This window comes from Leucoraja erinacea, chromosome 33, assembly GCF_028641065.1.
Source record: "Leucoraja erinacea ecotype New England chromosome 33, Leri_hhj_1, whole genome shotgun sequence".
Lineage (NCBI taxonomy): Eukaryota > Metazoa > Chordata > Chondrichthyes > Rajiformes > Rajidae > Leucoraja > Leucoraja erinaceus.
The window spans coordinates 20,441,434-20,458,602 of NC_073409.1; the positions used below are offsets into that span (position 1 = coordinate 20,441,434).

The following is a 17,169-nucleotide window of genomic DNA, read 5'->3' on the forward strand; positions in this document are numbered from 1 at the left end:
TCTATCATAAAGTAGTTTAATCCATCTAATAAAATTCTCTCCCATATTAAATTTTTGGAGTACCTTGTATAAATACTGCCATTCTACTTGATCAAATGCCTTCTCTGCATCCAACGTGACCACTGAGATATCTTCATTGTCCTTCTTATGAGAGTACATTATATTAAAAAGCCTTCTCAAATTATTAAATGATTGTCTTTTGGGTATAAATCCCGTTTGATCCGTATTTATTAAATTGTTAATATAATTATTTAGCCTTCTAGCTAGAATCTTTGCTAAAATTTTCTGATCCGTATTTAGAAGTGATATAGCTCTATAAGAACCAGGCTCATCTAAATCTTTATCTTTTTTTGGTATAAGCGTTATTGTTGCTTCTGCTAGGGTTTCTGGTAGTTTATTTTCAGTATAAGCCTGCGTGTATAAATTAAATAATCTTGGTACAATTGACTCCTGAAATCTTTTATAAAATTCATTACTAAAGCCATCTGGTCCTGGGGTCTTCCCATTTTTCAATGAGTTTATTATTTGTTTTATTTCTTCACTAGTAATCCGTGCTCCTAATTGCTCTTGTTCTAAACTATCCAATTTTGGGAGCTTGCAATTATCTAAAACATTTGTAAATTTACTTACATCTGTCTTTATTTTGGATGTGTATAAATTATGATAAAATTGGGCAAACCTCTTATTAATATCCTTAGGCAATGTTAGAAACTCACCATTGTCCGATTTAATTTTTGTAATTGTTTTTTCCTTTTCTCGTTGCTTCAGTTGCCTCGCAAGCAGTTTATGTGGCTTATCCCCAAATTCGAAGTGTGCTTGTTTTGTAATTTGGAATAATCTTATTACTCTAGCCGATAATATTCTATTGACTTTATATTTCAGTAAAGTTATCTTATTATGTTTATTTATGGTTGGGTCAGTTGCATTGTCCAGTTCTAGTAATTTTATCTTCTGTTCTGTCCGCTGAAGTTCTCTTTTATTTTCCTTAATTTGAAAACTTTGGTAAGAGATTATGACACCGCGAATATATGCCTTGAAGGTTTCCCATAATAGCGGTGCAGAAATACCCGGTGTGTCATTTATTTCGAAAAAAAGTTTTGTTTGTTCTTTTATATACTCATAACCCTGCGGGTTATTTAATATGTGTGCATTGAACCTCCAAAAAGGCTTTATACTCGGCATTCCCTCAATTTTAAGTATAAAAGTCAATGGTGAGTGATCAGAAATAATACTATTATGATATGATGGTTTATTCGTATACGGGATCAATTTTGTGTCCAGTAAGAAATAGTCAATTCGCGAATAAGTTTTGTGAACTGATGAATAAAATGAGTATTCCCTACCACTTGGATTTGCTATTCTCCAAACATCAGCTATGTTATTATTTTTTTATATAAGTATTTAAAAATTCACAGGTCTTGGTTTTAACAAGACGCTTCCCTAGCTTTATTGATTTATCTAAATATGGATCTATAACACAATTGAAATCTCCCCCCATTATTATATTTTGAAAATTATGCTCTGCGATTAAATCTATTATTTTCCTAAAAAATTGTGGGTTATCAAAATTAGGCGCGTAAATATTTATCATAGTTAATGGTGTATTGTAAATTTCTCCTGTGACTATAACATATCTTCCCTCTTTATCAGATATGGAATTCTTTAATTTAAAAGGTATGCCCTTCCGAATTATAATGGCCGTGCCTCTTGCTTTAGAGGTGAATGAGGAGTAATAGGTTTGACCTATCCAATTTGCCCTTAATCTGATCTGAGTTTGTTGTTTCAAATGTGTCTCTTGTAGGAACGCAATATCCATATTTAATGATTTTAATTGTGCCAGAATTTTACCTCTTTTAATTGGCTCATTCGCACCTCTGATGTTCCAACTACAGAAGGTGAGACCTCCGGTATTTATTCGACTATTATCTTGCATTGGCTATTATTACCAGACTGTATGCTTCATGTGATGCAGCCAAGTACCTCAGAATCCCGAATCCAGAGTTGTCCTTCATAATTTCTACAGTAGTTCTACATCTCCTGGCATTATTAAACATAATTGAGGGGAAGGGAAAAACATAAAATAAAGTGTACATAAAAATGATTAAGTCATGCAACACATAATTGTGAATAAACAAAAAAAGTGAATGTAATTTATCAAAAAAGCGATAAATTACAAAAAAGCCACCTAAGGTAGCTAGATTTGTTTTAAATTTGACCTCCGTCGATGAAATTATGCACTGGGCCCTATCCCCCTGTTAGAATTTGACCCAACGTTAGTCGGTTCCCTCTAATTGTTACCAAAATTATCATATCAGGTCATCGCTGAACAGTTTAAAATAGAATAAAATAAAAGGGAAGGTAGAAGATTTGGATTAAAATAAAAATAATTATGGGTTAAAATACCTCATCAAAAATTACACTTTTCATTTACCTGTATGTTAGTTAATTCATTATTAGTATTTAGTAATTAAAATATATGTCTAACCTCCCCCACCCTTCCTGCTATATAGTTAATCGTGTTAGTATAGGACATTACGCCTTTAACGTTGGTTGAGTATATTGTGCGTAATTGGTTAATTAGTTAGTTAGTTATATGTGTAAATAATAGGTCATATAGTGTGAAACAGATGCCTCTTATCATGGCCATTTCAAAAGGCGACAATCTCATAGTTCTCCGTGCTTCAGAGTTTGGTGACGTGCTTGCAACCTTGAGCTTTCATATGTGCTTTCAGTTCAGAAGATTAGTTCGGCCTGTGTTATTAAATAGCACATTCTCGGCAGATAAGACTGTCTGGTAACTGTCTGAAGCGTTCAAGTGTTGTAATTTGAACAGAAAAAACAGTTTCCAGACAAAATGTCAATTAATCTGATCCTGGTTGAGTTTTGTTTAAAATCTCCTCGGCGTATTTGCAAGCAGCGTCCGGGTCGGTAAATGAGCGTTGCTTGCCCTTAAATGTAATTAGCATTTTTGCTGGATAGATCACGCCATAACGAACTTCAGAATGTCCATATAAAACACTGCTTGCCCTTTTAAACTCGCGTCTTTTTGCCAGAATTTCCCGAGGGTAATCCCTGTAGAATCTTACGATATTATCAGCGAATGTAAGATTTTCTCCATAGTTTATCTGCTTTAATAGAGTTTCCACAGTTGAAATATCTAGAAACTTTACAATAATTTGCCTTGGATTAGCATTATCGTGTTTTTGGAGGCGACCCACTCGATGAGCCAGATCTATCTTTGGTTTTTCAGGAAGTTTGAAAACATCTTTAAGTAGATTAGTAATAACATCACGCATTTGAAGGCCGTGTTCCGCACCCTCTTTAACTCCTATTAATCTCAGATTTTGTGTCCTAGACCTGGCCTCTAAATCTTGACATTTCTCATTCAGTTTATTCGTTAACTCCCAATTCGTATCGTGTTGTTTTTTCAGACCTGTTATCTCTTGGCTCATCTGTTCCATCTCACCCTCCATTTCTTCCATCAATTTTTCCATGTCTGTTAATTGCTTCAGCAGGATGTCATGTTTGTTGTTATAATCTCTCCGCATACTTTCCATTTCCTTCGCGGTGCTGGACTCCAAATCTTTAAACTGCTGATTCAGGGCTACATAAAGCTCTTTTACTTCGCCACAGCTATTATCAATTTTCTTAGAAAGATTGCCCTCCATAGTGGAGAAGTTATTCTGAATTGTAGAATTCATTTTGGCAAGTTGCTTCTGAAGATCTTTACTAATGTCTTTAAGAATATTAGCTCTTACCGTTTCTTCCCAGCTTTTCATTTCTTTCTCCTTTGTATCACTTCTCGCAGCCATATCGCTTGTAGGTTGTTGAGGTTCCAGCTCCTCTTCCAAACTTTCAAACGTGAGTTCAGGGGTAGTTTCAAGCTCATCCAGAGCTTTTTGGAGCTGGAGACTGATTGTAGTTTTCTTGGGTCCTCTCTGACCTCTTCTCTTTCTCATCCAGTTTTTACGATAAGATCGTTTTAAATCCCAAAACCACCAGTACCGTTTGATGGAGTCAGTACCCTTGACGTTCAGCAAACCTGATAAGAATTTTTAACTCGATCCTGGCATGGGAGTCGACTTTAAACGCGATTTGTCTGGAGGAGAGCTCAGTGCAGCTGCCTTCACTGCTTCATAGCAGCCACCGGAAGTTGCCAAGCCTAGCTTTCTGTTACCTCATTTAGCACAGTGCTAAAAACCTACCTCTTTGACCAATCGTTTGAAGGTCTATGATAAAACAGTAGCTTATTTCCAACAATACATGAAACTGCAGATGCTAGACTCTTGAACAAAATACAAAGTACTGGAGAAACTCAGCAGGTCAGGCAGCATCTGAGGAGGGTAGAAGCAAGGAACTGCAGATGCTGGTTTACAAAAGAAGACATAAAGTGCTGCAGTAATTCAGTGGGTCAGGCAGCATCTCTGGAGGACATGGATAGATGACATTTCGGGTCAGGAACCTTCTTCATTTTTTTTTTACATTTGACTAAGCTCCACAAGGCAGCCGAGTCATTTTATTGTGTAATTAAAACACAATATAAATGCAAATTGTTGTTTGATTGCATACAAGCACAAATTAGTCAAGGGTCAAAATAGATTTGGAGAGATGCAAGTAACAATTTTCATGCTGAAAGCCCAGATCAGATCACACTTTGGGACTTCACACCTGTGGGAGAATGGTCTCAAAGGGGCTTACAGATCGAAATTAAATCACAACAGCATCTGGGTTAAAAGAGTAAAATATGGGGGCAAACTGCACCTCTCAGGTTTATATTCAGTTGTTTGGACACTGTGGAATATAGATGCAAATGTAATCTAAATGTAAGAAAGGAAGATTTCAAACATAGCATATGACATTAGGACGCATTTTGCACTCAATGAATTAAGAATATTTGAAGATAGTCATAACATGCTGGAGCAACTCAGCGAGACACACAGTATCACTGGAGAAAAAGAATAGGTGACCTTTTGGGTCAAGACCTTTCGTCAGACTTTTTCAGTCCTGAAATGTCATCTATTCATTTTCTCCAGGGATTCTGCCTGACCCGCTGAGTTTCTCCAGTACGTTGTATTTTGTTCAAGCACTTTTTTTATCTATCTTCGGTATAAACCAGCAACTGCAGTTCCTTCCTACTGAGCTCTTTCCACAGAAATTGCTTGGTCAAGAGTTAGTTGAAAGATGACATGATATTTTTTTCCATTGAGCAAACATATCGAGGCTGATGGGTCCAATGGGTAGATGATACCCTAACTGAGTGACACAACAGGTTTGAGGAACGAAGTGACTCATGGATTGCAATCATTTAGTTAGTTAGTTTAGTTTAGAGTCAAGTGTACAATCAAAAGCTTTGGATGCGTGCTATCCAGTCAGCAGAAAGATAATAAATGATCACAATTGAGCTGCCCACAGTGTACTGGGAATAAGGTATTAATGTTCAGTGTAAGGTACAGTCAGCAAAGTCTAATCAAGGATAGTCCAAGGGTCACCAAAGAGGCAGATAGTACAGCACTGTTCTCTGCTTGTGGTAGGATGATTCAGTTCCCTGCTAACAGCTGTGCTGTCTGCGTGACTGTGGGATTCATGTGTGAAAGAATTAGCCCTCCAGATGCTGAAAGTTATTAATATCTGATACATTCTTAAGGAATATTTAAACTTTATTAACTAATCAACAATTATTACCAACAATTATAATTTTAAAATATATTTTTGTACCTATGAAGGCAATATAGATGGCCTGGGCATACTGTAAATGTAGATGGGTCGGTGAGTAAGTTTGCTGATGACACTAAAATTGGAGGAGTTGTAAACTGTGAGGAAGGCTGTCAGAAGATACAGTGGGATATAGAACAACTGGAGAAATGGACAGAGTAATTGCACATGGAATTTACCTGAGCAAGTGTGAGGTGTTGCACTTTGGGAGGTTGAATGTCAGGAGAGAATGTACAATGAATAGCAAGACCTTTAGCAGCATTGACATGCAGAGGAATTTCGGAGTCCAAGTTCATAGCAGCACAAGTGGATGGGGTGGTAAAGAAGGTATATGGTATGCTGTAATTGTGAGGGGCATTGAATGTAAGAGTCAGTAACTCATGATGCAGCTCTATAGGACTTTGAAGTTTGTAAAGGCTCCTATAAGTTCATCAGACATAATAAATGAAGTTGATTGCATCTTATTTGATTTTATTCTGTAGAATTGTTGCAAATTTGGTTCAGTAATCACTTGGTATTTGTAAATGATACCCTTCTGTCTTGGCTGCCATCTGACACACACACGATTGATTAACAATCACAATTTATTTTCCTGTGCCTATCAAAAAACAAATGCAATACTTTCACTGATCTGTGACTCAATTTTCATAAGATGTTTTGCAATATTGTGAATAATTTGGAAAGACGCATCAAATACAGGTATAACTTCCTTTTTATTAATTTGAAAGAACTTCAAAGACTCTATCCCAAGAACAAAATATACCAAGGGGAAAAAAATCTCACTCCGTCTTTTGCTTTTTCCCACAAACAATACGACAAAGTTTCTTCAGTGTTCCAACCACCAACACAGTGAGCAGGAGTAACACAGACAACAGAAAGATCATCACATCTACACAATAGTAAGCGTACCAGGGGAGTCGGTGGGATTCTGAGCGCAAATGCCCGGCTCCTTTGTGTCGGGCAACGTACTCAACCCAGAAAACGGCTCTCTCCATTGGCGACTCTGGCTGGTCCCGATGGAGAGCAGAGAGTCTCTTCATGTTGTCCCCGTAAGATGTGCCGTTTATCACCTCGTTGAGTGCCTGCAACAGATCTGTAGAGTGCATCGTTGCAACATTGATCACTTTTGCTGCTCCTCGGGATTCAAGTCTGACTACATTGTCAAACTGGTCAAAAAGCAGAGGCATGCCGATCACTGGCACCCCATGGTAGATGGCTTCATAAATCCCATTGGTGCCTCCGTGTGAAACAAAGGCTCGTGTGTTGGGGTGACCCAGCAGGTCGTTCTGAGGGATCCATTTTGCCATGAGTGTATTATTCCCTATATTGGGAGGGGTCTCACCTTCATATCTCCAGATAACCTTCTGGGGGATTTGAGATAATGCTTCTGCTATTTTCATTGTAATCTCCATTGGTAAAGAGTGGACAAAGGTCCCCAATGACATTACAACAAGTCCATGTTTACCTGAGCTTTGGGCAAACTCCTCAAACTCTGCTGCCAGAGGCCGTGCTGGTTTACACTGGAAGCCTCCGATGTACACAATGTTTGGCATGGTGGGTCTTGGGAATTCAAACACAAAATCCACCCTCATCAGCCACACATCAGCTCTGAGGAGAATCGACTTGATGTCCGTGTCTGGTCCCAGATACCGATGGCAGATTTCATTATAAACTGGATGTGTTAAAAACTCTGAAATCAAGCGGTGAAAGAGACTGTGAATGATATTTTCTGTTCTTTGGAGAAAATCCATTTTGCCTGTGAGAAGTGAGCCAGGAAATGGGATGTAGGAAAGTGGTGACGGGGCAGTGAGAAAATGGGCTTCCCCTGTCATCTGCCATCGAACGTTGAACACCAGCGGCACTTTTAAATAATACGCAAGCATTGGCCCGGTACCAAATATAGGATCTGTGAGTATTAGGTCAAAGTTTGCATTTTCAAATTGATTCAACAAAGTTTTGTTTTCAAAAATCGCAATGTTGAAATTTTGATGTAGTCTATGGAATTTGTACATAAACGTAGCCATTATATTTTGTAATATTATGTTGCCCCATAGGGTGTGACCATTCTGTAACCTGTCCAGTGACATTAGCACAATTCTTTCCATCACTTCTTTCCTTGAAGGTGCTTCAATGTTTTCTTGTGCTTGAACTATGATGGTTTGATACAGATCGGGTCTCCCTTTGATGTACCAGTTTGCGGAGTAACAAAGCATAGTGATGTTGTGGCCACGAAGGATCAGCTCTTCCATTAGAATTTTCATATTAATCCAGTGACTTCCATCAACAGGCACAACCAATATTCTAGCTGCTTGGGTAATTGGACAAGACAGGGCGAAGATGATACCAAGAACAAATGTGACCTTTGATCTGCTTCTCCATCCAAGACCACCCATGTTGAGGAAAGATGATCACACTGATCCTGTGGTAGAATTGACCAGAAATGTTGGTAAGTGACAAACATTGGCAAAAGGAGAATAAAGACACAAAGTGCTGGAGCACCTCAGAGAGGTAACTCATCACTTCAGGGATAGATTACATCAGAAGTTCTCGTGGCAGAATTAGGCCATTCGGCCCATCAAGTCTACTCTGCCATTCTATCATTGCTAATCTATCTTTCCCTCTCAACACCATTCTCCTGCCGTCGCCCCATAACCTCTTGACTCCCGAATCATTAACTATTCCTGTTTGCCAGCGATGGTGCTTGACCCACTGAGTTAGTTCGCCACCGGTTTCTGCCCACATCCCGAAGAATTGCGGATTTGTAGTTTAATTGGTGTCTCTATATTGCCTCTAGTGTGTAGAGAGTGGATGGGAAATTGTGATAATACAGAACTGAGACCAATTCTGGAGTACGGCGTACAATTTTGGTCGCCCAATTATAGGAAGGATGTCAACAAACTAGAGAGAGTACAGAGGAGATTTACTAGAACATTGCCTGGGTTTCAGCAACTAAGTTACAGAGAAAGGTTGAATAAGTTAGGTCTTTATCCTCTGGAGCGCAGAAGGTTAAGGGGGGACTTGATAGAGGTCTTTAAAATGATGGGAGGGATAGACAGAGTTGACGTGGACAAGCTTTTCCCATTGAGAGTAGGGAAGATTCAAACAAGAGGACATGACTTGAGAATTAAGGGACAGAAGTTTAGGGGTAACATGAGGTGGAACTTCTTTACTCAGATAGTGTGTGAAAGGAGCTTCCAGTGGAAGTGGTGGAGGCAGGTTCGACTTTATCATTTAAAAATAAATTGGATAGTTATATGGATTGGAAAGGAATGGAGGGTTATGGTCTGAGTGCAGGTAGATGAGACTAGGGGAAAATAATTGTTCGGCACGGACTTGTAGGGCCGAGTTGGCCTGTTTCCGTGCTCTAATTGTTATATGGTTATGTGGTTATATAACTAGCGTGAACGAGTGATCGATGGTCTGGGTGGACTCAGTGGGCCAAATGGACTATTTCCGTGCTGTATCTCAAAGGTGTAGTCGAGATAATTGTGGGGGTTAGTGGGTTTGTTCTTGACATCAGTGGATCATTTGTCCCCTTGTGGTGAGGTTGATGAAATGAAAGAGTTTAGCCTGGGTGGAGCAGGCAGCTCCGATGCTGTCCGATGCTGTAGTCAATGTGGAGAAACAGGGGGGGGGGGGGGGGGGGGGGGGGGGGGGGGGGGGGGAATGGTGCCAGTGTACGCTTGGTTCAAGGCCAATTTGACATAACCAACAAAAGTAACAGGCATAGCTGGAGCCCATGCGAGTGCCAATGAGTTGTTGAGGGTGGGGAAAGATTTTGGAAGGTGGTGGAGAGTGTAGAGGAGAACCGATTTGGTTTCTGTTGAAGGAGAACCATAAGGGCCCTGAGCCCTTTCAAGTGGGGAACAGTGGAATATACTGAACGTCCATGCTGAGGCAACGGGACCTTGGAATTGAAAGTTGTTGAAGAGCTGGTGAGGTGGGTCGGATGTAAATCAGAAGGGACTGGACAACGGGTGGGACAAGGTAATTTAGTTTAGTTTGGAGATACAGCACGGAAACAGGCCCACCGGCCCACAGAGTCCGCGCCGACCAGCTATCCCCACACACTAACACTATCCCACATACATTAGGAACAATTACAAGTTTACCAAGCGAATTAACCTTCAAATCTGTACGTCTTTGGAATGTGGAAGGAAACCGGAGCACCCAGAGCAAGCCACTGGCTTACCACTAGGTGGCGCCAACAATAGCTGCCTCGCCAACAGACTGTCTGTCCTTTCCTTTTGTTGTATGTTTTGTATGTGTTAAATGAATGTTTTAGTGTTCTTTAAGTTGTTTCATGCGGGGGAGTGGGGGGGACTTTTTCTAATCTCACCACAACGGAAAAGCATTTTTTTCCATATCGCATCTCTGCGGCCGAACATCGAGGAATTGGTGGCCTTTGCTGGAGTCCGACCATCGTGGAGCTTGTGGTCTCTGGTTAGAGACCGATTTCGGGAGCTCCAAGCCGCAAGAGCTTGGACCGCCCTGACTGCGGATGGTTCGACTGCCCCGACCGTGGGAGAATAAAGAGTAAGGAGATTGGACTTCATTGCCTTCCATAACAGTGAGGAATCTGCTGTGGTGGATGTTTATGTTACCTTTTATGTAGTTGTGTGTCTTGGTGCTTTTGTTTTTGTATGGCTGTATAGTAATTCGAATTTCACTGTACCTTCATTGGTATGCGTGATAATAAATTGAATTTGAAAACCCACGCAGGTCACGGGGGAGAATGTCAGTGGGCGGGGGGGGGGGGGGGGGGGGGGGGGGGAGCTTTCTGGAGCGCTAGTATGGTTGTTGTGGGTTGAAGGGACTGGTTTCCAGAGGTCTAGTATGGACATTGTCGGCCAAATGGGGTGGCAGCTCAGTCGGCTCGGCTGGTGGGCTGGCAGTTGACTCACGGCTATTCCTTGAAATTCCATTTAAAGCAGGGTGCAAGGCCATTGAATTCAAGTGCAGTTTCCTGCCACTTCAAGCAGGGTGCAAGGCCACTACATTCAAATGCAGTTTCATACCATTTCAAGCAGGATGAAACCACCATAAAACCACACAAAACACCACATAAACACCACACTCACAGATCAGTAGACATTCAGTGCGTTCAGTTGATTTACAGATCAGACAGAGTCGTGATCTCTCCTTCCCCCATCTTGCAGAGACTGAGCCACACCCACACTTCCGGGTTTTATAATCCCTCCCCTCCCACCGGAAGGGGCGTGGACATCATGGCGTGATTGACAGGAGAGAGATTCTCAACATTTTTTGAACACTAATAACACTTTTATGTTTCATTGAAGGAAGAATCATCTGCACCTGATGAGCGGAGGGGGACTGAGTTTTATATAAAATCAATATACAGTGCAAACAGTAAGTTAGCAAGTTTAGACATTTAATCATTTCCCATTTCAAACCAACCACTACCAACCATTTGCTGTGCTTTATTTCAAACCAACCATCACCAACCATTTGCTGTGCTTTATTTCAAGCCAACCACATTATCATTTTCAAACTACATTAAGGGCACTCAAGGTCAGTAAAACCACACTCAGTTTAGTAGACATGTGTTCAGTGTTATTCACAGCTCAGACTGAGACGTGACCCTCTCACTCCCCCATCCTACAGAGACTGACTGAGGCACTCAACACTTACATAGAAACATAGAAATTAGGTGCAGGAGTAGGCCATTCGGCCCTTCGAGCCTGCACCGCCATTCAATATGATCATGGCTGATCATCCAACTCAGTATCCCGTACCTGCCTTCTCTCCATACCCCCTGATCCCCTTAGCCACAAGGGCCACATCTAACTCCCTCTTAAATATAGCCAATGAATTGGCCTCAACTACCCTATGTGGCAGAGAGTTCCAGAGATTCACCACTCTCTGTGTGAAAAAAGTTCTTCTCATCTCGGTTTTAAAGGATTTCCCCCTTATCCTTAAGCTGTGACCCCTTGTCCTGGACTTCCCTAACATCGGGAACAATCTTCCTCCATCTAGCCTGTCCAACCCCTTAAGAATTTTGTAAGTGTAACTTCCGGGTTTTATAGTCCCTCTGGTAGGGGCATGGCCTTCAGGAGAGAAACACAACTTTTTTTAAACACTAATAACACTTTTAATTTTAAGCGATGGGAAAAAAAGCTCTTGTCCTGCACAGCGAGGGGGACTCTGAGTAAGATGGCCAAAAATTACAGCCCTAAGTGGCAATGTTCTTTTCTAAAATCAATATACAGAACAACAGGAAGTGGTCAAGATCAGACTTTTACTAATATAGATTAATTAGAGATATGTCAAAATGTAACGATGGAAGAGTAGGTTTGAAAACGAGACATTAAAGGGGACGGATATCAAGGAACAGGTTGTATGGGATTCAGGAACTATAACAATGAAGTCTGTGCTTGAGACGGGAGTCATGGCCAATGCGTAGGTGTGAGAGCTGGGCTGGCGCCTGGCCTCAGCACGGAAGGATGAAATGGTTAAGTGATTAATGCTAGTTTACAACAGCATCAGCTTTGTCAGCGGACATCGGGATTGTTAAAACAGCTCTTATTCTTCATCAGAGATCAGGGGAACATTGCAACAAACGGAAGTGTGTATGCGAACCCACAACAAAACATGGGATAGATACAAAATCTGGAGTATCTCAGCGGGCCAGGCAAGATGTCTGGAGAGAAGGAACAGGTCGAGACACTTCTTCAGACAAAACATGGGCTTCAGTTTAAAGCAAGTAAAAGCAAAAACAGTCAAATGGGCCGGGAATGGAATATTGAATTTGGAATATTGACTATTGAGTGAAATCTGGGGAGTAGAAATGTGTGTGTATGGAGGATACAAAATATATGTGTTTAGATAATATCGAGTATGGAAACCATTGGTGATGAACCGAGATACGAGGGAAAAAATGATAAATAGAAATCATGCATTGATACAATATAGAGATGGGGAATTTAGAAGTGTTTTCAACTTATATACTCATCAATTAATTCAATGTAATTTGAATGTAAGGAAGATGTGACTGCGGTGGGACTTGGACTCTCAGACACTGCGGCCGCTTCCCGTCCCCACAAGAAAACAAAACACCGGCCCCCTAACACCTTGCTCCCTTGCCCGCGAGTAACACAGGAAAATACTTACGGACAAATACAACACCAAAGCACCCGCCCCCAAACTGTATTTTAAAATAGCCGCAAGTATGAAAGTTCATTTGGTAAATACAATCACGATGGAAGTTTCCTCACCAATGTCGCTAAAATTTCGTCGAAATGATGAACGATTTTCAGTCGATGGGAACAAAGTCTAAGAGTTTTGGTTGTGTAATGTTTGCTTTGATGCGTTTATTTTACATTCCGAGTGCATAACATGTTTGGTTGGTCTTTTTTTTTGGCAAGGATAAATTCAGTTGACTTGTTGCCTCGGAGTGAACACAAAATTCAACCTCCTGACTCTGTTACCCTAGACTTCCAGGAATACAAACTGATCAAGTGATTTTTACTTTTCCGTAATAAAAATATTAATGAACCAGGTGGATTTTATAACAATCCAGAGATTGCATGGGCTTTACATTCAAACGTTGCTTGGCAGTAGAGAGTAGTGGTGGATGCGTTTTTGTTTTGACCAGGGCACTGTGACCAGTGTTGTTCCACAGGGACAGTGCTGGGACCTTTGCTGTTTGTGAATATATAAAACATTTGAATATATAAATTATTTGAGTTTATAAATGATTTGGTGGGTTGATTAGTAAGTTTGCAGACATGACAAACATTGGGCAGTTTACAAACCCAGCAGTATGAGTATTTTAGTTTAGTTTAGAGGTACCGTGCGGAAACAGGTCCTTCGGTCCATTGAAATCGCGCAACCAGCGATCCGTCCACATTAACACTATCCTACACACAAAGGACAACTGACAATTTTCACCCAAGCCAATTAGCTTCCACACCTGTGATCTTAGGAATGTATGAGAAAACAGGAGCACCTGGAGACATCCCATGCGGTCACAGGGAGAACGTACAAACTCCACACAGACAGCACCCCTAGTCAGTATCAAACCCAAGTCTGGCGCTGTAGGGTGCAACTACCACTGCGCCACCGTACGGCCCTCTATTAATATTAATTTATCTAATCTGAATGGATATTTTTTAAGGTGGAGAATGGCAGATTCTTGATTATTACGGGTGTCAGGGGATTTGGGGAGAAGGCAGGTGAATGGGGTTGTGAGGGGAAAATAGACCAGTCATGATTGAATGGCACAGTAGTTCAATGGGCGGAAGGGATGAATTCTGCTCCGATAACTTCAGAGCTGTAAGGTATTCTCGACCGAGGTAAAGCTTCATTGTGACTAGCACAAAAGACAGGTCCACACGGGGTTTGTGTTCCAGAGCAAGAGCACGTTTAATCTGCAATCATTGCCTTTTATCTTGAAGGTCACTTGACCTCAGTCACGAGGCTCATGCACGAGTTTCTGTTACATTGATTGCAAAGACATCACATACATCACAAGAACTGATTAGTACCCTTTTCTATTGTTAAATTAGTTTTCTGCCTGATTTATAGTTTAGCTCCCTGGTCAGTCAATGCATGCTGCATTCTGACAAACACCTTTCACAGTTTATTCAATGGTTACAAGTCTTGTCATCTAATCTGTCCTTCCCCTCTACTCATTGCAAATAAGTGGTGCTGCAGGTAGGGTTGCTGTTGCATAGCACCGGAAACCAGGTGAGACCCTAAAATCTGGTACTGTCAATGTGGAGTTTGCACATTGGCCCTGTGACCATATGAGTTTTGATCGGTTGCTTCGGTTTCCTCACACACGCCAAAGATGTGTGGGTTTGCAGGTTAATTGGCCTCTAACTTGCCCCCAAATATGTCGGGAGTGGATGAGAAAGTGGGATAACAGAACTAGTGTGATCGATGATCAGCAGGGTGCAAGGCCACCAAATTCAAATCCAGTTTCATACCATTTCATGCAGGGTGCAAGGCCACCAAATTCAAAATTCAAGTACAGTTTCATGACTCGTCAAGCAGGGTGCAAGCCCACCAAATGCAATGTTGTTTCATGCCATTTCAAGCAGGGTGCAAGGCCACCACATTCAAATGCAGTTTCATATCATTTCATGCAGGTGCAAGGCCACCACATTCAAATGCAGTTTCTTACAATTTCAAGCAGGGTGAAACCACCATAAAACCCACACAAAACACCATAAAAAACTCCACACACAGTTCAGTAGACTGTTCAGTTGATTCACAGGGTGGACAGAGTCGTGACCTCTCCCTCCCCCACTTTGCAGAGTCTGAGTCACAGCCACACTTCCGTGCTTTATAATCCCTCCCCTCCCCCACCGGAAGTGGCGTGGCCTTCATGGCGTGATCGACGGGAGAGAGATTCTCAACATTTTTAAATACTAATAACACTTTTATTTTTCATTGATGGAAAGAATCCTCTGCACCTGATGAGCGGAGGGGGCCTGAGTAAGATGGCCAAAAATCACATCCTTAAGTGGTAGCGTTTTATCTAAAATCAATATACAGTGCAAACAGGAAGTTGTCAAGTTTAGACCAACAACCATTTGCAGTGCAGCATTTCAAAGCAATCTCCACCAACAACCATTTCCAGTGCAGCATTTCAAAGCAACCTCCACCAACAACCATTTCCAGTGCAGCATTTCAAAGCAACCACATTTTCATTTTCAAACCACATTAAAGGCACACATTTGAGTAGACATGTGTTCAGTGTTATTCACTGCTCAGAGAGGCATGACGTGACCCTCTCGATTCCTCCATCTTGCAGAGACTGACCGAGGTACAACACTTCCGGGTTTTATAGTCCCTCTCCCCTCCCACCAGCAGGCACAGCAGAGAGAATCTCAGCATTTTTTACACATTAATAACTCTTTTACTTTTCATCGATGGGAAAAATCCTCTTGTCCTATGCAGGGAGGGGGACTCCGAGTAAGATGGCTAAAAACTCACATGAAACAGAAAACCAGGAAGTGGTTAAGATCAGAGTTTTAGTAATATAGGTGAAATGGAGATATGCAAAAAACTAATGGTGGAAGGGTAACGTGTGAAAAAGAGACATCAATGGGGCGGATATCGAGGAAACATGTTGTATGGGATTAGAGGACTGTAAAATTGGAGTCTGTGCATGAGTCCGTGGAGTCATGGCCAATGCCTATGTGTGAGAGCTGGGCTGGCGCCTGGCTTCAGCACGGAAGGATGAAGTGGTTTAGCGATTAAGCTAGTTTACAACAGCATTACCCTTGTCAGTGGACATCGGGACCGTTAAAGCAGCTCTCATTCTTCATCAGAGATCAGGGGAACATTGCAACAAACGCAAGTGTGTATGCGAAGCCCACAACAAAACATGGGATAGACACAAAAAGCTGGAGTATCGCAGCGGGCCAGGCAAGATCTCTGGAGAGAAGGAACAGGTCGAGACACTTCTTCAGCCAAAACATGGGCTTCAGTTTAAAGCACGTTAAAGCAAAAACAGTCAAATAGGCTGGGAATGGGATAATGGATTTGGAATATTGACTATTGTGTGAAATCTGGGGAGTAGAAATGTGTGTGTATGGAGGATACAAAATATATGTGTTTAGATAATATCCAGTATGAAAACCATTGGTGATGAACCGAGATACGAGGAAAAACATGAGAACAAATGTTGCATGAAACAAAATAAGTTCTCGGCAAGTTTGTTCAAGATAAAAATAAATTTCAATATTGCTATTCGTTGCCGAAATGATAAATAGAAAGCATGCATTGATACAACACCGAGATGGTGGAGAATTTGGAAGTGTTTTCAACTTACATACCTTGGGTATCAGTGAATTCGATGTAACCTGAATGTCAGAAAGATGTGACTGCGATGGGACTTGAACCTGCAGCTGCAGTGCCTTCACCCGCTGCTGAATTGCCAGTGAAACAATCTCCTTCACTGGAGCCTGGGACACTGGACCGCTTCCAGTCCCCACAAGGAAACAAAACGCCGGCCCCCTCACACCTTGTTCACTTGCCAGCGAGTAAGGTAAATACTTGCGGACAAATACAACACCAAAGTACCCGCCCCCAAACAGTATCTAAAAATAACCGCAAGTATGAAAGTTAATTATAATAACAATAAATTGATTTTATATAGCGCTTTTCAAGCTCAAAGTCGCTTTACAAGGCAAGGCAAGAAACAAAAACAAAAATAAATACCAAACAAAACAAACCAAAAAATGAGCAACAATTCAAGCACAGATGAAAAGGGAGGGGGACGTGAGGCTAAGGATAGGCAGAGGTGAAGAGATGGGTCTTGAGGCGGAACTGGAAGATGGTGAGGGACTCAGAATTGCGGATCAGTTGGGGAAGGGAGTTCCAGAGCCTGGGAGCTGCCCTGGAGAAGGCTCTGTCCCCAAAACTGCGGAGATTGGATTTAATATTAATAATAGTAATAAATTTTATTTTCGGGCGCCTTTCAAA

At 41.4% G+C, this 17,169-nt stretch overlaps 1 protein-coding gene across 2 annotated transcripts; it reads right to left on the reverse strand.

Annotated features, from left to right (window-relative positions):
- Positions 1-4,539: 4,539 nt before the first annotated feature.
- On the reverse strand, positions 4,540-16,559 carry LOC129712803 (UDP-glucuronosyltransferase 2A2-like). 2 transcript variants are annotated; one of them, XM_055661539.1, is made up of 2 exons: positions 12,844-13,807; positions 4,540-8,131 (listed from the first exon to the last, which is right to left on the reverse strand). In XM_055661539.1, the coding sequence occupies exon 2, from the start codon at positions 8,103-8,105 to the stop codon at positions 6,492-6,494; it is 1,614 nt and encodes a 537-aa protein (XP_055517514.1). In that variant the 5' UTR covers positions 8,106-8,131; positions 12,844-13,807; the 3' UTR covers positions 4,540-6,491. The 2 variants fall into 2 exon arrangements, with proteins under 2 accessions (XP_055517514.1, XP_055517513.1); XM_055661538.1 differs by lacking the exon at positions 12,844-13,807 and adding an exon at positions 16,521-16,559 and having other exon boundaries at positions 4,541-8,131.
- Between the last annotated feature and the right edge of the window lie 610 nt (positions 16,560-17,169).

Bases quoted from the DNA above. Each gene is read 5' to 3' on its own strand.
- LOC129712803 (XM_055661539.1), bottom strand. From the start codon at position 8,105: ATGGGTGGTCTTGGATGGAGAAGCAGATCAAAGGTCACATTTGTTCTT.